Source organism: Balaenoptera musculus, chromosome 21, assembly GCF_009873245.2.
Source record: "Balaenoptera musculus isolate JJ_BM4_2016_0621 chromosome 21, mBalMus1.pri.v3, whole genome shotgun sequence".
Classification (NCBI taxonomy): Eukaryota; Metazoa; Chordata; class Mammalia; order Artiodactyla; family Balaenopteridae; genus Balaenoptera; species Balaenoptera musculus.
The window spans coordinates 30,427,173-30,447,454 of NC_045805.1; the positions used below are offsets into that span (position 1 = coordinate 30,427,173).

At 41.7% G+C, this 20,282-nt stretch overlaps 1 protein-coding gene and 1 long non-coding RNA gene across 8 annotated transcripts in view; one reads left to right on the forward strand and one right to left on the reverse strand.

Annotated features, from left to right (window-relative positions):
• Window positions 1–20,282, forward strand: part of LOC118887903 — a 298,244-nt gene that overhangs the window by 202,988 nt on the left and 74,974 nt on the right. The gene's annotated exons all lie outside the window — the stretch shown is intronic.
• On the reverse strand, window positions 162–18,282 carry LOC118887894 (THAP domain-containing protein 1-like). 6 transcript variants are annotated; one of them, XM_036838788.1, is made up of 4 exons: window positions 15,590–16,109; window positions 9,012–9,200; window positions 2,718–2,913; window positions 162–2,167 (listed from the first exon to the last, which is right to left on the reverse strand). In XM_036838788.1, exons 2-4 carry the CDS (start codon window positions 9,137–9,139, stop codon window positions 1,793–1,795), a joined length of 699 nt encoding a protein of 232 aa, XP_036694683.1. In that variant the 5' UTR covers window positions 9,140–9,200; window positions 15,590–16,109; the 3' UTR covers window positions 162–1,792. The 6 variants fall into 6 exon arrangements, with proteins under 6 accessions (XP_036694683.1, XP_036694681.1, XP_036694682.1 ...); XM_036838786.1 differs by lacking the exon at window positions 15,590–16,109 and adding an exon at window positions 10,525–12,142 and having other exon boundaries at window positions 9,012–9,197; XM_036838787.1 differs by lacking the exon at window positions 15,590–16,109 and adding an exon at window positions 10,525–12,142.

Below are 20,282 nucleotides of genomic sequence, written 5' to 3' on the forward strand. Positions count from 1 at the left end.
CAAACAGTTGGTATACATGCTGCTTGCTCAGTTCTCTCCAAACAGGGATTTATGTCTCATGAAAAAAAAGTAGCTTCAGGTTAAATCATAATGCTAAGACACTAAGTAGTTATGATGATCACTTTTACAATTCAATGTTGGATTCTTGGTTCTGAGGACATGGACACACACACACACACAGATTTTTTTTTACGTAGATGACAATTTAGATTTAAGATATATACTTTGCAAAATATTTACCCACATATTCTCCAGGAATCGCTAGAGAGATGAAATGTAAAAACAAACTACTTACAGATTTTGTGGCTTCTAAAAACAGTAATGAGACTCACAAATAACTAGAAAAAAATCCTGATTCCTTAGAGTTAGTTCTAAGTGTTATCAGATGATATAATTTCAAGTAATCATAATTTTCTATTTTTGAAATACTGGTTCATAAAAAGTCGAATCTCCATGAATCAAAGTACTGGCATGGCAGTGAATTACACTGAAAATCAGGTCTACAAAAGACACTCTTGGACATCACCGCTGCGTATCTTTAATACAGCCGTCAAAGGTCTGTGCAGCACTTTGAAATATGAAATAATTACAGGTGGAGCAGTTACTCTAAATCACAGTAGGTAATTCCTACAGCAGTACTTGTTTACTCAGAACGGTTTTCATTTCAAATATATGTAAACTTTCTCACAAAGTCAGAACACAACTCACAGTTTGAACAGAAACCTCAGTATTTGAGTCTCGGCATTAAGTAAAATAAACATTACCTATTAGGATGCTTTTGAATGCAAATCACTCCTTAAGGTAAATGGGATGTAATTTCTAACTTGTGGTAAAAGTGAAGAAATCATTTTTTATGTGAAGCCTTGCCAAAATCAATTAGTCACGTGCAAGATTTCCACCTTATGGAACAAGTCAAACTCTACCCACACAACACATCTGGCAGAGATCTGGATGCAGGTACACCTACAGTTGGGGACTGGATGTCCCTTAGCTCGGGGCAGTGAAAGAAAAAGGCAAGCCACGGATCAGCCCCCATTGGTCATTGGTCATTACCTCACTGATAACAATGCCTACTTTGCTTACTGGAGAGTGTATCTTCCAGTGGAGACACACTTCTAATTCTATAATGCCAGACAGCGGGGGGAAAAGAAGGGTCCACTTTTTAAAAATCCATTCTTTAAAGTCTTTTAACCATTTTGATTAGGTATGGAATGACTCATTTTCTGCTCTAAAGACAACCAATCTTTTTTTTTTAAAAGTATTGACTTGCCAATTTATCTTTGATAAGTGATTAAGAAAGATAAATGAATCTGCTGACTTTACAAATAAGAATATGTGAATAAGAATATATATATATATATTCTGAGAAGTTATTGCCCCATGCTTCTGATTTAAAATGTGACTAAGTTCTCTCAATAAACTGTTCATTTAAAATTTTAAACTTTAAACTTAAATCATCCTTACTGCACTGTTATCATTCTCTTTACTTTTTATTTTCATATCATTTCTATAAATACTCAAATTAAGAAACAAAAATCCCCAATCTTGAAACCAACTTACAATGAAGCTAGTTTATAATTTTAAAAATATTTTGTTAAAATGTAAAAACCCTGAAATTACAAACAAAACATTTACAGTTTTACAGTATATATCTAATTTATTCTTTTAAAAAATATTCTGAATTGTTTTTATACAAGTGACCAAGTGTAATTTTTTTCAAATGAAACTCCTCTACAGGCTAGAAGAGGGCAGGTGGTATTGCCCCATTGAACACCAACACAGATTTCACTCTTCATGCCGCGACTTCAACTATTTCAAAATAGTCATTTGGTAGAATCACATAACCCCTCTCGGAGATGTCGTCTTTCTCCTTCTGGAAGTGCACGACCTCTTTCAGCTTCTCCAGCTGCCGCTCCTGTCTTCTGCACCGCTGCTGTGCGGTCTGGAGCTGCTTTCTGAGCTTCTCTACTTGCTGTTCGAGCTGGTGAATCCTCTTCCTCTGGTGCATGGTGTCCTCCACAGTGCAGTTGTGGTCACAGAACACGGAGAGGTTATCAGGGGTCTGAAGAGGAGGCATGAGTAACCCGATAGCAGCATCGACCTGGGAAACGGGGGGTGTTGAAGGAGGTCGGGGAAGCTGTTCTTGGGGCTCCGGAAGATCTTCCTTCTAAAACAAAGATGCAGAGCACGTTTCAGTTTCATGACGAAACAGTTCACAAGAACTCATCTGTGGAATTTAAGAATACTAGACTCATTTCTGTCTCCTCGGTATAGAAACATTCTAAAATGAGAAAACAGTTCAAGTTTTAATTGTACTTTTCTTTCTGAAGTAGAAATGGGGTGCAAGAAACACAGAATGATTATTAAGATTTAATTAAATACTAAGCACTTAAAACTGAGGGGAAAAATACTTTGGAACTGAACTATCACTGACAAAGAAAAATCAAAACTTATCAACATGTAAGTAGGACTACAGAGTGATCTCAAAGTAAGTTATGAAGCTAGATTGAGTTTCTTAGCGTGAGGATATTTAACGTTAATAAACTGCACTTTGTATTTTTAAAAAGTATTTCACTGTGAACAGTGGTTATTTACAAGTGATGGGTTCCAGGCAACATTTATTCTCTTAACACTACTCTGGATTTTCCAAATTTTCCACAGTGAACACATTAATTTTATAAACAGAAAACCACCCAATATTTTAAAACACTTATTACCTTGTCATGTGGTTCAGTACAAAGAAATATTGTGGGGACAGCGTCCTCTTTCAGTAACTTGCTGTTGCACTCCCTCTTAAAGCAGTCCGGAGTAAAGTGTTCTGAGCAAATACTGCTGTACTTGGTGGGCTTCAAGTTTTTCCTTCTGACGGCTGCCTCCCATTTTTTACAAAGACTGGGTCGAGTAAGAGGAAACCTAAGAAGAGGACATAATTCAGTTTTCCAACCTTATTCAAAAAAAAAGGCACACCCAGACTTTCCTGCTTAGAAAAGAACTAGCTTACATTGGTGTTAACACACCAAGGAGGAATTTGATTAAAACACCAGCCCTGCGAATCTTTTTTTTTTTTTTTTGACAGTGTTTAGTTGTGTCCTTACTACCTTAGTTTGTTGAGAATGTATTTGTTTTGACATAGAAAACAGACTTGTGGTTGCCAAGGGTGGGAGAGGGGGAGGTATGGAGTGGGAGTTTGGGATTAGCAGATGCGAACTATTACATATAGAGAATGGATAAACAACAAGGTCCTACTGTATAGCACAGGGAACTATATTCAGTATCCTGAGATAAACCATAATGGAAAAGAATATGAAAAAGAATGTATACATATGCATAACTGAATCACTTTGCTGTACAGCGGAAACTAACACAACATTGTAAATCAACTAGACTTGAATCAAGTAAATTTTTTAAAAATGTACTTCTTTTAAAATCCTATCACTAAAGTGACCACCACTAATGTGGAATATAAGTCACCCCTCCCAGCATGGTATCTTTGTTCTTCTTAAAAAGCAATATTTCTTACAGAAATCTGATTGATCACATAGCAGTTATAAGAATGTCAGATACAATAACTTACACAATCTAAACAGGACATGCTGATTAAGAATTTACATAATATAAAAATATTCTTATTAAAAGGTAGCCATGTGGATAGATGCACGCAGGTGGCAGAGTTAAGTGATGGGAGGCTGGGGTCGAGGCCCATGTGCAGCGATATTGTAAATAACCTTCACTAACAGATACAGGGATTCCACACACATCTAAATACACAAGGGTAAATCGTATAGGTCCACTATCTGTTTATCTCAGTTTTTAATGCTTAACTTTTATACTGAAGACACTAAAAGTTTCAGGTAAAAATACATGCTATAGAGTGAATTTGTATTAATTATTTTTTCACCAGTGATTTTCTGTGTATTGTAAAACAAAATTGCACATTTATAACTATGTACTGAGAAAAAGAAGCTTTTGGTTCGCTCAGAATCAGTCTGACAAATATGAATTAATCAAATTAGTCAAATCATAGTGAGAAAGAAATAAAGAAAAGTATTCATTTCGAATTACCTCTTAATCAACTGAAATATGTACACTAGACCCAGATAAAGGGAGCTAGGAAGAGCTTAAACTTATTGTGATTTTATTCTTCCAGGTCAAGGATTTAGTGAGCTGGGGGGATTGGAAAGAAGCCAAAAAAGGGTGTTTTGAATCTGTGTCCCACAGTTCCTCTTCCAAGTGAGGTACGCCTGAGCCTGACTCTGCTGTGGTCAGGAAGCTCTAACCCAACATCGGGGCAGTCCCTTTTCTTTGCCCAGCATAGCTGTTCCCACTGCCATCAGGTAGAAAGCGAGAAAAGGACTCCTAGAAGGTTCCTGCTGGGAGTGCCTCTAGAAGTACAAACATGGTACAATCACTGGTAAAACTCAGCACTCAGGGCCTCCAGACTCAAGGACTACAATGCAGGTTCTTTCTGAGGTCAAGATCTTTCCCATTTACTTCCCAAATCTGTTCTTTTAGATAAGGGCTGAGAGGCAGGTTAGCCCTTCTTTCGATTAAATCAACTATTTAACAGCCAGCAGAAACTCAGTAGTTCTGATGTGTGAATGTCATCCTTAACGAGTCTGCGGTGCCAATGAAGGGTCTTCCCTATGTTTGGATTCCCTCTGCCATATCATTAGAAATGGAGAGGTGGGAACTGAATGCCTTTGATCACATCTCCATCTCCAGACCTACTCCTTCACTTTGGAAGTCCCTAGGGAACTTAATCTTATATAATTTCATTTAAAAAAGGATATATCCTTGCTCTGCTAACATGAATTCCTTGCTAGCATAGTGTAATTATATGGGCCAAATGGAAGACACATAAAGAAATAAACAGGATCGTAGAGGAAAAATGATATTGCTAAGTAAGAGGATGAGGTGTGTTGGGCGATGTGGTTAATGTCACATGTGTGTGGGATGGGTCCCTGGATACTGGATGCTAACCAGGTCAGGCCCACTCGTAGCTAAATTTAATTGTCTCCCAGAAGAATGGTTTGCACGGTGGCACTTGCAATTGCTGGGGCGTGATTGTCCCACCAGGACTAAGACCCTGTGGTTGCCTGGGCTTAAGTGGCTACCGTAGTGAGCAAGGTAAAACAAGCTAGTTCCTCAAACCTGACCCATTGGCCCTGCAAAACAGAAACTGTGTCAAGTGCAGGAGCAGCAATGGGGTTCTTCAGAGCAGCTCAAAACCACTGATGGAAAACGTCTTCATCTTGGCTGGTGCGAGCACATGCTCAGATACTGTGGCAGGACCTTGGGGGAATGTTTTCAACATTCAGGGTTCTTTGGATCTGCTCCCTTCCATCCTAAGTGGTTCGATGTGTGTCTGTGTGTGTTTGCATTTTCACACCCCCTTTCCTTGTTGGCATTGACCTTGGTCTTAGGAGGCAGTAGAAAGTAATGTCACACACTCTGAGTTAAAACCCCAGTGCTGACGCTTACCACCCATGTGAACTTGGAAAATTACTTAACCTCTCTGAGCTCAGCTCCCTGAAATGAGAAACATAGATAATAACAGTGCACATCTCAGCGGAGGACCAGATGAGATAAGGTAAAGCCTTCAACACATTTCTTGGCAAGCGTGAAGCACTCGAGAAATGTAAGTTCCTAATGTTATGGGTAGTGATGTTAGTAACAGCAGAACAGCTGTGGAAAAAGTGAGCAAGAGAAAATGCCCCGGGCCCTGGTTTCAAGTGACGGAGCACCATGGGGGGTTTTTTCTTCCTCCTAATTAGTTCCTGCATCCTGTCCGTATCCTGCCTGTATCCTGGTCCTGCCGTTCACTGGTTAAGTGACTTAGAGAAGCGTGTTGCTCAGGATGGGTCCTGAGCTAACCCATCTCTCGGCGGACGCGTATAAGTTTATTTTTCACTCAGGCAAGCTTGGCTGTAGGTCCAAGGAAGCTGTCCTCCCTGACGTGGCCAAGGTCACCAGGATCTTCCTATTTCACGCCTCCCAAGGAGGAGTCTCCCCAGTCGCCCGGGCGGAGGGGGCGGGTGGCGCTAGAGCCACCCCGTCTTCTGTGCGTCCAGACAGCGCTGCTCCTGGTGGCCCCCAGGCCAGGTCTGGTCCGGTAGCCTCTCCTGTGCCTCACTTTCCTTATCTACGAAATGGAAAGACTGCCTTCCAGGGCTGTGAGGATTAATAGTAGGTACAGAGGATGCATAGTACCTTTGTCAGGGTCCTGGCAGGAAGCAGCTGGCACACTGACAAGAATTTATTGTTCCCAGAAGACAGTGAGTGATGCCACTTGGTACAGCGTGTGAGCAGGTGTTTGAAGTCCGACTCCTTCGAAGCAGGTCAAGCCCAACTCTAGAGCAGACAACAAGGGAGCCCCCTGGGCATGTAACAGGGCAGATCTGGGGGTGGAGGCACAGCACATTGCCAGCACAGCACATAATAAACCTTCGTCAAATCTAAAACGCTCAGCCTGCATCCCCATTCAACTGGGCTTGTAGAGTGTTGCTGGCTCCCTGCCACCCCCAAACATGGGTCTGGCTTATTCTCTGGTCTTCCTCTCCCCCTTCACTAAAGCATCGAGAAGAAAGGGTTGTGACTGCAGACCCCAGGTTGTAGCACAAATCCAGAGAAACATATAACACAGGACCACCCACGTGTGTCCTTGGATGCACTGTGGCCAGTGTTCCCCTCGGTATGGACGGAGCTGCTGTATCTCCACCTGGACACGCTTGGCTCCCTGAGGCTCCGCTGAGAAGGATGCGGGGTAACTAGGACCCCGAGGATCCCCTCCCCACGGCTCAGCCCCCCCCCTCCCTCCTGGACTCTCGCAATGGCTCCCGGTGGGCCTCCCCGCTCTGTGCCGACTCCATCCAGACAGCCTTGCTCCCATTTTAAAAAACATTTGCTACATTTGGGATGTCACAAAAGCAGAAGGGCTGGTAAAACATTTCGTGGGCTGGTAAATATTTTTCATCTATTTGCATGGTTGACTGATACTATTTACTAAATTTGTTTTTAATGTGATTAGCATCCTTTATGACTCACTCAGCAAAAGCTCTTTTTTCCTCTGAATCCATAACTAATGGCTAATTTCCAAATGTTGATCATTATTTCTGAATTATTTCCAACTTGAAACTGTGAATATAAGGCCATGACCTAATCATGTCTTGAATATCACTGAATAAAATAATTCTTCTATAACCAAAAAAAAAAAAAAATCGCTGCTCCCTCTTTCACAGAGAACTGAGTCCAAACCTCAGCCTGTTACCCGACGCTACTCTCTCTCTCTCCCCACCTACCACACCCTCCATCCAAGGCCAACTCTAACCACACCCAAGTAGTCAGTTTCCTACTGTTCCCCTCCTCCCAGCTTGGGTCCTGATGGAAAGCCTCTCCCACAGCTACGGCCCTACGCTCCTCTGACTGCCAAGTCCGTGCCAACATGCTCCATCCTCCCAGGAGGAAAAAAGTCCCTTTTTATCTTCCATGGTCTTGTGTATCTGTTGTCTGCCTGATGCTGGTGATTTATGTATGTTTGTCTCCTTTACCAGATTACAAGCATCACCAAAATCATCTTCATTTCTGTATCCTTCTCATGATGCTTGGCATGGTGTTTCACATGCATAGGTACTCAATAAGTAAATCCATTCTGAGTCTTTTTCAAGAGCAATTCCCGTAAGAGCTGGGGAAGGAGAAGTCTCCATTGGCAGCCCTTAATTTATTTTATTTTTTAAATTGAAGTATAGTTGATTTACAATGTTGTGTTAGTTTCAGGTGTACAGCAAAGTGATTCGGTTACGTGTATATATATATATATATATATTATCAGTCTTTTCCATTATGGTTTATTACAGGTTATTGAATATAGTTCCCTGTGCTATACAGTAGGACCTTGCTTATTTTATATATAGTAGTTTGTATCTGCTAATACCAATCTCCTAATTTATCCCTCACCTCCTTTCTCCTTTGGTAACTATAAGTTTGATTTCTATGTCTGTGGGTCTGTTTCTGTTTTATAAATAAGTTCATTTGTATCATATTTTAGATTCCACATATAAGTGATATCATATGACATTTGTCTTTCTCTGACTGACTTCACTTAGTATGATGATCTCTAGGTCCCTCCAAGTTGCTGCAAATGACATTATTTCATTCTTTTTTATGGCTGAGTAATATTCTAGTGTATACATGTACCACATCTTCCTTATCCATTCCTCTGTCGAAGGACACTTAGGTTGCTTCCATGTCTGGGCTATTGTGAATAGTGCAGCTCTTAATTTAGATACATCTCTCTTTGTTAAAAAAAAAAAAAAGCCTCCCCAAACCCAAACCTCTACCAGTGGAGGGATATGGAGCGCAGGACACATACCTGGCGTTACCTGGCGTGCCCCGCCCCATGAGAACCATTCAAAGCACTGCTTTGGTTGCACTGGAGTCAGGGTTCTGGGAGGGGCCCAAAGGCAACAGAGCCGGCATCTCGTGTGGCTTGTGACCTTCCGCTTCAAGATCACTTCGTCTCGCAAGGAGACGAAGGTCTAGCTGTCCTTAAGGTGCCGGTCGAGATGGACTCAGAGACTCTCGTTAGGACATTTGCACACACAGGACTCCCTGCAGAAGAGCACGCACTGCCAAGACCCCTGCTTCCCTCCTGCAAGCCTTCTAGCCCACGGTCTATTTGCAGACAAGTCTTCACCTTTATCACTGAGCTGCCAGCGAGGGTAGGCTTCCCTCCCATACGGTCTGGAAAGTGGGGGCAGCCTCCCTTCCCGGGATGGCTCAGAGCCTCAGCCCCCCACTGCTCTGCTCTCTCCCTGGGAAGTTGCTGGTCACTTCCTGTCCCCTGATCTGGCCCTGCCGCTGGCCCAGGACGTGAGGAGGGCTCCCCTCCCCCAGTACCCCGGCCTCTGCAGCAGCTCACAAGTCACATCCTGTGTTTGTGTTGTGTATTCCAGCCCCGAGGTCCCAAGCCCTGGGCACACAGCTCCTCGTTCCTGTTCCCTCCCTTTGCTCACCGTGTCCTGGCAAGGTTGTGATCAGTCTCACGAAAAGGAAAGGAGGAAAAAGCCTCCACACTGGCTTGGTGGTCTTGGAATGAAATGGATGCAGAAGACAGCTTGATTGTCAAACTGGAAACTTTCATTTTCCTTTTCCTCTTCTTTTTATCTTTCCTATCAGGTCTTCTGTCCACTTCCCACTGCCTTCTTTCAAACAGGAAAGACACTGATTAGCTGCTGGATTTTTTTTTTTGTTAAAACAACTATTGTTTTAGATTTCTTGTTGTTCGCTGAATATTGTTTTTATTGCCAAATGAGCTTCGGTGGTTGATGTAGGGGGTCTCTTGGGAACTTAACTTTTTCAAGTTGAAGTGGAAAAGGTTTTTTGTTTGAATTGGCTTTTACTGGGTGCTTCAAGATTTGCTCTTAGCTCTTTGATGGGGGACTGAATAGCACTATGTTTCCTTTGAGGTCCCAGTAAATAAAGGATCCCATGTCCTCCTGGGCACTTTATCGGGATTTTGCTGTGTGTGCTCTGTAACAGGCAGATGCAGATTCCAGGAAAATGACATATAAGTGAATATAAATAATCTAATATTTTTAGAATTTGCTTTGGCCATACTCCTGGTCTCATTCTACTTCTTGTAGCAGATGGCTTTAAAGAGCATTAGCTATGCATATATTTAATATAATATACATATACCAATATTAAATATTATATTGGTGTATAAATGTAATATATTACTGTTTATATGAATGTATAACAATTATGTATTATATTAACATGTATTTTTGCATAGCATATATTGTACACAAACTATATGACTAATGCAATGTATTTATATGTTTAATATGTTCACAGTATTAATATGATATATCATGTAATATTGATTATAAAACAATTATATCATAATATAGAAATATATCATTATTATCTGATATAATACATTATATTTAATGTATTCTATATAACACAATACATAATGTATTATTATAAGACAAGTGTATTATATAATATAAATACTTATATAAAAGTATATATATTTTAATTATACACTACACATACAAGTATGTATAACTATTTATAATTTTATTTACGTAGGAATCTGTTCATAACAATTGATGTAAAAATATGCAATATTTTAAATCAAATGGGCCATAATCTCACTACCTACACATAACTACTTTTAAAATCTTGAACCCTGTCTAAATCATGCTTACATATCTCTCAACCTGTTTTTCTACACATGCACATATACACACATTTATACACAATATATATGTATACTACCACTTTTCAGTTCAATGTATATACATATATGATATAATTATATTCCTGTGTATGTAGACAAATATAAATCAAAGGTATGTGTATAGGTATGTATTTCACATATTTATATAAATATATCATATAAATAATGTATATGTGTATAAATACATGATTATATACATACATACACAGAAATATACTTATTTAAAAAGAGACCTAAATAAACATAGTTCTCGAAGAATAAAACTAGTTATGTCTCACCGTTTCAAGAACAGTTTATAGTTTTCTACTGTATGTGCTTCTATAATTGTTATGAACAATTCCCATTTGTTGAATGTTAAGTTGTTTTAATTTTTGCCATTATTAATGAGGCTCTGAAGAACATGGTGGGCAAGATTACTTGAAAAACTCTCCTAAAAGAAAAGAGTTCGGTATGCTAGGTGAAATGGAAACAACTTATTTTTAAGTGCATGTCTGATTTTTGAAGTGTGCAGTAGAAATTTCCAGGACCCCTGAAAGAAGGGGGGTACATGTGTGAGAGTTATAGCTATATTAAGAGTGGACTGAAGATCTTGATAGCTTAGAACAGAAGCTGGCAATCCTGTTTTTATGGAGCGAAATAGCAAATATTTTAGGCTTTGTGGACCAAAGAGGCAAAATTGAGGATATTATTTAGGTACTTATGTAACCATTTAAAATATTACCAGTTAAAATGTGAACATTATTCATAGCTCATAGGCCATAAAAAATAGGCAGCTGTCTGGATTTGGAATACAGGCCATAGTTTAATGACACACCTGACCTGACACAGAGACTTGTTGTTAAAATGGCCATGACCACATGGGAGGCAGGAGATAAGACTCCATCCCTACTAGATGGGAAGTTAGAACTAAACCTATCTATCCCTAGGTTCACCTCTAATGAAAGGGTGTGCCAGTAAAAAAAATATCTGCTGGCAAAGGGAGACTAAGACCAAATTCTCTTGGCCTCTGCTCTGGGTAGGAAACAGGTAGGAAATCTTGAGAATTCTGAACCCCAGATCTGTGTTCACAGTGTTTGGGTTGCAAATTTATTTGCGGTCTTGCAAACAGAAGGTAAGAAATTACCTTAAAATGCTCCCAGATGGGTGGTATTCCAAACACAGAACTAAACACTCTCTGGAGAGGTAGACCTTCAACCCAGGCCTATAGCGTTCCCACAGATAAAGTTTAGCTAAACATGAGCTCATGATCTAAATTTACACAATAATGAAGAAATCAGCTACAATGGGAGAGAATCAGCAAAAACAATCAATACCAGAATTAGATTCCCAAGGCCATCCATTGAATGTTGGAATTATCAGGTGCAAGGCAGAAAATAGACATAAAACTAGAACTGAAACAAGGAACAGGATGTTTTAAAAGAGTGGGTAGGCTCTTTAAAAAATTTCTAAAGTACATGTCATTGATAAAGCTAAAAACTCAAAGGTTGTGTAAAACAGCAGATTAATCATGGAGAAGAGTGAAATTATGCTGTTTTTAAAAATACGGCAAATCAGATTTTCTGCCTAATTATATAAGTAGATTTATCTTAAAAAAAATACACATATTTTAAAGACTTATTGGCTGGAAAATAACTAAAGGATATTTCAGAGGGCTTCTCTCCAAAGAAAAGTGAGAAGTAGCAAAACACAGAAAGTCGAGGGGAAAAAATGTCAATATATACATTGCTATAGGGTGCACTAAGGCTTAGGCCAGCAACAATGTGGAGGTGCTGACCCTTAGATACTTACAACTAAGCTGGCATCTTCAAAAAGTGCAACTATTTATAACTAAAAAGATTTATTAAAATTAATAACCAAGTGTTTTAATTGACATCAGAAGAGCAGAACAATAAACCCTGAGAACATAGAAAAAATAGATAATAAAGATATGAGCAGAACTTAATAAAACAGAAAAAAGTATAAAATTGAGGTGATTTAGTAAGTCAAAAGAATACTCTTTGAAAAGATTTTTAAAACACACTTTGATTAAGCAAAACAAAAACGTAAGTAAATAATACACAGAAAGAATCAGGACAATGTTACAGCAGAGAGTACAAACAGAGAATATATGAAATGCCAGTAAATTTGAACATTTATGTAAAGTGGACAATTTCCTAGCTCCTAAAGTTTACCAAAACTGACACAAGAGGAAATATATAGCTGGAGTTCTTTCACCAGTAAAGGAATTAAGTCAATAGTTTACAATCTTTCACCAAGAAAATACCAGACCCACCCAGAACGTTTGGGTGGGGAATTCTATCAAACTTCTATTAAACAGATAACATCAGTATTAATAAAGAAAAACTTCTAGAGAGTAGCAAAGGAAGAATGCTCCTTTATTCATCTTAGGAAGTCTATATAATCCTAATACTGAAAATAGATTAGGACTGTAAGGAAAAAGAAATTTACAGGTCAAATTTACTTGTAAATATAAAAGCAAACATTTTAAGCTATGATATTAGCTACCCAGGTTCACTAGAGTAAGAAAAAGCATGAGCAAGTTAGGTCATCCAATGAATGAAAAGGTAGTTTAATGTCAAGAATATATATCAATAGATTGAAATCACCACATTTTATTTCTTTCATCTGTCTCTTTAAAAAATTGATAAGTCCTTATATTGATCTCTCTTGTACTAGGCACTGTCCTAAGTCATTTACATATTTACTCCTTTAAACCTTCTATTATCCCTGGGCGAAGGTTCTATTTTGCTTCCATTTCTTAGCTAAGACTCTAACCCCCAGGAAAGTAAAGCAACATTTGCAAGTTTTTGTGGATGGTCAGTGATGGGACCAGTACAGGAACATCCAAAGTCTGTGCTTGGAAACAGTGCCCCATGTTGACACTCACATTACAGATGAAAGGAAAGGAACCATGCACTTACCATACAGATGAAATCTCACGTTACAGGTTAAAGGAAAGGAACCATGCACTTACATTATAGGTTAATACCCACATAACAGGTTAAAGGAAAAAGAAACATGTGCTTCTCTCAAAAGTTGTAAAGAGAGCATATCTATTTCTAAATATATTTCCCAATTTCTTTTGCTTGTTTTCTGACCTTTGTAGTGCATTTTGCCATGAGGAAAATTTTAATTCTTATATAATTAAATGTATCCTTTTTTCTTTGTATCTTAGAAAGGTGTTCCTCATGAATAATTTATTTCAAGTCTCCCAGGTTTCTGATACCTTTACAGTTTCATGATGTTTTTACTTTTAACTAGTTGCTCTATCTAGAATTTATTAATGATAGCCATATTTTCCCACTTTTGTTGAATAAGTTTGGCTACTGATCCAAAATGTCAATTTTATTTTAATCTCAAATCCCTTACGCTCTTGCATCTAATTTTAAGATGCTTCCTATTCCACTGGTTGTTTTGTCTATCTGAAACAAAATGCTACCTTAATTATAATGTAATTCTAATATAATAAATGTAATTAGTAAACATAATACCATATATAATAAATAGCATAATATAAAATAACCAAATATAATTTACCATATAACAAGGTCAAAAGAGAACAAAACTATACAATCAGTTGAAATATCCCCCAAAGACATTTTATAAAATTCAATATTCATTTCTAATTTAAAAGAAATAGTAAAATAGGGATTGATGAATGCTTCCACAGTAAGAAGAAATTATATATCTAAAAGAGAAAGAGATAAATGATAACCTTTAGTAACACTGGCAATAAATACAGGACAAGATGAAGATGCCTGATATAATGTTAAAGAAAAACTATTATGTAACATTGTCTTTGCAGCACTGATGAGTTCAGTGAAAAGAGAGTCTCATAGAAAAGAGTATCTCGTTCTTCTTAATGTCTGTACACTTGTCCTTTGCATGAACAGAACAGCTTATTTAACCAATATGTTACTGATCTGCATCTGGATTTCTAGGTTTTCATGGAATTTTATTAGGCACAATTGTTACAAACTCTAGGACTTCCTCTTATGTTTATATCTTTGGAAAGAAACAATATCTCCACAGATGATTTATCTGGGCTGGCTGCTAGCCGACTATGGCTACTTCTCAGTTCTTCCCTTTACATTCCTAGTCAATATGAAAACGGAAGGCAAGAAGGTCTTCTGTTTAGAGACTGTAAAGATAGGTCTTGGTGATAAAGTCTTGGTGGTAAAGGCTAAACATATCAACCCAGAACAAGTGTTTTTCCAGCTGTAACTATGTGTGATTCCCTTGGCTTGATGCTGTAGAGGATGTACGACAGGACTGTAGGATCTGCCCTCAAAGTGCTTCCAGTAAGATGAGCTAAGTCAAGTATGGTGGCATATCTAATTCAAGACAAAATATAATGGCTCCTTTTCTCTCATAGCAAAACTTTGTGGAGAGAATGTACAAGTCACTGTAGGCTCTTAATTAAAGGAACACAATAAATCTTGTATTGGAAGGTGATTATTCTGGTCTCTTTGTAGAGATGAATTGGAAATTGTCTAGAAGAAGGAAAATTAGCTTAACCAAAGTTAAACTCATAAATAATTGAGCATTAATTAAACATCTGTGGCCTATGTTTCTCTTTGATCATAATTTCTCCCAATTTATACACCTTTTTGATACCCGATTAATCATTGTCAAAGATGCAATTAACAATGATTATTACTGTGTATTAGGTTTTGCCTGGGCCCTGAAGAAACCATCCTAAATTACGAGCTATGATTGTCACTTGATTTTCTCACAAAGAACAATCAGAACTCCTGGTCTGAAGTGGCTTGGAATGTGAAACTAATGAGTCTCTTAGATATTATTAGAGGACCCTACAGAGCCCATTGGTGAAAGTTTGGAAAACACTGGGCTTCTTAAAATTAATTCTTGTAGTGTGTTACGAAAGATGACTGAACCAAAAGGATAACGGTGTTTCTGGTTCTGTTGTTAGCGTTCTCCATGGAAACACCGCGAAAGCTTCTGGACTCAATTTCCTTCCCCATGTGTGAATGTCACTGAAAATATCCAACTCCATTCTATCCCCACAGAACTTCAGAAACTAAGCAAAATGAAGACTCAAAATTCATTTCAAATAATGAAATGAAAATATAATGTAGAATGGAACTGGGAAAATACCTGGTTTAAATTCTGGAAAGTACTAACTATACAACTCTGGATAAGTTGCTTAATCTTGTTTAGTCTGATTTCATGCGGATCTCACAGGATGTTATGATGATTAATTTAATACCTTTGTATAACGTACAGTGTTATGTAATTTCTTCTTGTTCTTCTTGAGTCAATTCATATCTTTAAGCAACTCACTTTAAAAAATAGTTACTTACTTGCTTAAATTACTCTTACCTTCTATTATCAGCTGAATTGTGTCCTGCTCAAGTTAATATGTGGAAGTCTTAACCCCCAATACCTCGTAATATGACTGTATTTGGAGATAAGGCCCTTAAATAGGTAACTGAGGTCAAATGAGCGGGCTCTAGTCCAATATGACTGGGGTCCTTATTAAAAGAAAATATTAGGACACAGACATGCACAGAGAGAACAAAGTGATTATTAGTAACCACGATCATGTCCTGAATGCATGGAACACGTCACCATTTGCCAACCACCGTGTCAAGTCAGCAGAAACTACAGAAATTGAGAGCTCTCCGCAGAAATTCACACACCCGTGCACCAGGTAACAGACCACAGGCAGACGTTCACTCAGCCTTTCACGTGTCCCTCACGGAGGGCACGCTCTCTCCTGGGCGGGGCGAGCACAGACACTTATCGGGAGTTTTACTACTTTTAAAATGCGTTGAGTCTGGAGCCTGTGCTCCGCAACAAGAGAGGCCGGGACGGTGAGAGGCCCGCGCACCGCGATGAAGAGTGGCCCCCCACTTGCCACAACAAGAGAAAGCCCTCACACAGAGACGAAGACCCAACACAGCCAAAATAATTAATTAATTAATTAAAATTAAATTATATAAAATTAATTAAATATAAATATATAAAAATATATTTATATATAAATATAAATGTATATAAATATAAATAAATTTATATATAAATATATAACATTAAATTTAAAAAAATTAATTAATAAAAAAATCAACCACTGCAATTAAATATTATTATTATTTTTTTTTCTGGGTGAAGTAGAAAAGAATAGCTTTATTGCTCTGCCAGGCAAAGGGGCACACAGCGGGCTCGTGCCCCTCAAAACTGTGTGTCCCTAAACCGGGAGGATTTGGTGAGGAGTTTTATAGCAATGGTTCAAGGGCGGGTTGCTGATAAAGATTACGGTGTGTGCAGGGCCTGCACTCCTTTAATCTGGCCTCAGGGGGTCTTCTCCTAATGAGCTTCTCTTGGTTCCTTTAATCTGGTCCCAGGTGGTCTCCTGATGAGCTTCTCGAGATTATCAAACTGTGGTCTTCTCTGGAATGAAGAATGCTAACATCTTCCATTTGTTGGGGGTTTTAGTTCGGTGATCAGAGAAAAATCACAACGCTGAAGTGCCACTTTAAAACCATCAGGATGGCAAAAGTCTCTAGGAAGCGCTGATGCGACTTCAACTTGGCTCCAGCTATGCACAACATCCACCTGGCAGAGTCCCGGGGCCATCCAGGCGCCGCGAGCGCGGAGCTGGCAGGTCCCGGGCGGACCCCGAGGGCGCGCCGCTCCCCTGGGTGGGGGTTGACAGGCAGGAACGCGCCCCCTGGGCACGGCTGCGGCTCAGGCGCCGGATGTGGAGCCCCAGCACGATGCCCCCTCGGCGCCCGGGGCTCGGCGCGTGGACCACGGCCCGGCACACCACAGTCCAGCGAGGCCCCCGGGGCTTTGCTTTCGAGAACCCGATCGGAGTAGACATTTCGAAGCGGACCCGCCGCGCGGTCCATTGCCCCCCACGGACCCTGCTGGGAGGACAGGGCCTCGGAGGAGAGGATCAGAGAGAAGCGGGGCGGGGGGGGGGGGGTTACTGGGGTCCGCGGGAGCTCCTGGGCGCGGGGAGAGGGCCGCCCGGACAGGCGCCGGGGAGCAAGCGCCCCCGGCCCGGACAGACCGCGCGCCCGGGCGCAGAGCCGGGCCTGCGTTCGGGGAAAGTTGCACTCCTCCTCCGGCGACCGTACCCGCGCCGCCGGGACACCCGACACCCGGGCTCCGCGTGCGCGGCGCCCGCCGCCCCCAGCAAGTTTCCCCAAGCGCCCCTACGGGGGTCCCCGGCCGTGGAAGGGCCGGTTCCGCGCCGCTCCTGCAGGCACACAAAAGAGCGGGGCGGCTGCGGGGTTTGCGGGTGGCCCCCGGGCACCCGCCCGGACGTAAACAAACCCCGGGGTCCGCGCTGGGCGCCCCACGCCTGGCGGGGGAGCGGCGGCGCGGTCCCCGCCCGCTGACAGCCGGGAGCCGCGGCCGGGGCCCGGCCCGGCCGGGGAGCGCGGACGCCCGCCCAGCCACCCGCCCGCCTGGCCGGAGCCGGGCCGCGCCGCCGCCGCCGCCGCCGCCGCCGGCCGCTCTAACCCTCCCCCGAGCCGGCGGCACCACAGCGCCACCAGCCCCAGCTCCGCCGCGCCGGCGGCAGTGGCGGCAGCGGCTCCTCCTGGAGAGGCAGGCGCTTCACCCCCACAGCAACTCCCCACAAACTTTCCCCGGGAATACGGCGGGCCGGAGGCGCGGGGCGCGCGGCCGGGCGCCGCCGCTGGGCCGCAGCCCCCTCCCGGCGCATCGCCCGCCGCCTCCGCCCGCCGCCCGCTCCCCCGCAATTAAATATTAAAAAAAAAATGCGTTGATACAACCATGTCTCACTTTCGCTTGGATCAGTCAGCAAACGCTTTTTGGAAACCCCAAATTCTCCCCACCTCCTACCTTTCCGGCTGCCCTGCTCCGCAGGCCGGGTCCCCATGGGAGGCGGGGCTGCGAGAGGAAGCACGGCGAGTGCACTGACGTCCTCGAGCCCCGCCCCCACGGGGCCGCCTGCCGGTTGGAACGGCAGCCCCCCGGCGCGGAGAGCGATGAGGCCGGCGCCGAGGTGAGCGCTGCATGGAGGGGCCTGCCTAACTGGGGCCCGGCCCTGCGTCTTCTGGCTGCGACGCGGGTCCTGAGCACGCTGCGGGTCGCAGCCGCCGGGCGGTGGGCGCCCGAGGGGCCGGGAAGCGAGCCGGGGCCCCCAGGCGGGTGTGGGCATCGTGTCCACAGCCAGCGTCCCCGAGGCCGCGCTCGGGCCATGATGAGTCGGTGAAGCTGCGCTGCGACAGCGCGGCCGACTTCTTACCGCGCTGTGAGGACCTGTGCGCGCTGCAAGACTCGGTGCCTCTGCCCGCCTAAATAAACTAATTTAGTTTATTTCTCTTATTTTTTCTTAAGAGGGAGAAGTGGGATAGTGTGAAGGCACAGAGCTGAAGTCTGCATTTTTTTTTTTCATTTTACCTTCATTTATTTCTTTCTTTATACAGCTCTGAGTTTCTGATTTATATCCTTTTTTTTCTTGCTAAAGAACTTCTTTTAATATTTCTTGCAAGGCAGGTCTACTGGCAACAAATTTCCTTAGTTTTTGTTTGTCTGAGAAAGTTTTTATTTCTCCTTTATGTTTAACAGATAATTGCACTGAATACAGAATTCTAGTTTGCTGGGGTTATTTCTTGCAACACTTTAAACACTTCACTCTCTTCTTGCTTGCATGGTTTCTGACAAGAGATTTGCTTCAGTTCATATCATTGTTACTCTATAGGCAAGCTGCTTCCTAATATCTTCTGGTTCCTTTTAAGATATTCTTTGTCTTTGGTTTTCTGCTGTTTGAGTATGATGTGCCCAGGTGTCTAATTTTTGGTATTTATCCTGCTTCATGTTCCCTGAGATTCCTGTATCTGTGGATTCCACCCATTATTCAAATAGACTTCTGCTTCTTTCTTTCTTGTTATTCTGGGTTTCCCATTATGCAAGTGTTAACATCTTTTGTAATTGTCCCAGATAGGGGGGCGTTTTGTTCTTTTTTTCATTTTTTTATTCTTTGCCCTTCAGCTTCAGGAGTTTCTGTTGACAGGTTTTCAAGGTCACTGATTCTTTCCTAAGTCTTGTCCAGTCTATTAATGAGCCCATCAAAGGCATTCTTTTTTTTTTTTAACATATTTATTGGAGTATAATTGCTTTACAATGGTGTGTTAGTTTCTGCTGTATAACAAACTGAATCAGCTATACATATACATACATCCCCATATCCCTTCCCTCTTGCTCTCCCTCTCTGCTTTCTTGTGGAAGTGGAAATCTTATGGCTTAAATCATAAAAGTATTATTTATGGCTTTTACTCCATGAGTGAACATGCCAGATTTTCTGGGACAGGGTCAATTTCAAAGGAACAGCTAAGGTTAATTTCATCCTTGGGGCTTTGTGAGAATTTCACCTAGACAAAGGAAGGAAATAGAAAACAAATACTTTGCTACACCCCTTGTCCTATTTTTTGACTCCTAATAGAGGGTCACTCTCCTTTTAGCCGTGCTGATGTTTGGAAAGCCACTATGGAAATGACTTAATTTTTTGAGGTATATGTCTCATAAATAAAATGTGTGTCCCTCATCTTCTCATTTCCTTCCAGCGCTCGAGGGAGTAAGAAGACATGGAGTGAAGAGCTGCCTCATTTTCCAGAGAGAATAGGGGCACTGAGAGCTTGGAGGGACGTCGGTAGCTGTCCCAGTATTTTGTCCTGAATTTTTACCTCCTGGAATCCAGGATGGGCCCCTTCCCCACCCCACCAGCCAGATGAGTGATCACAGTGGAACAATGATGCCAGGAGGCTCAGAGGTACACTCTAAGTTTTGTATTGGGTTTTCTTAGTCAGCCCACTTACTGAATGCTACGTGCTGTCACTGGAGTTATAAAGATATACATGATACCGGCTCTGCCCCTACAGAGCTTGCAATGTGTTTAGGGAAGCCAGGCATATCCCCATGAAGCAGAAGCTCACTGAACAAGGCAGGAGGAACTTTTGCCTCCAAGGATGCAGATGGTGATAAAGATTGCAATTGTCTGAGGCTAGGGGGGACGAACTGGAACCATAGCCTGCACTCA

Coding starts and splice junctions, on each gene's coding strand:
- LOC118887894 (XM_036838784.1), bottom strand. CDS start 18,261: ATGCAGCGCTCACCTCGGCGCCGGCCTCATCGCTCTCCGCGCCGGGGG. Junction 2,914..9,011: donor CACAACCTTGCCAGGACACG/GTGAGCAAAGGG, acceptor TCCTCTTCTTAG/GTTTCCTCTTACTCGACCCA. Junction 2,168..2,717: donor GTACTGAACCACATGACAAG/GTAATAAGTGTT, acceptor TCTTTGTTTTAG/AAGGAAGATCTTCCGGAGCC.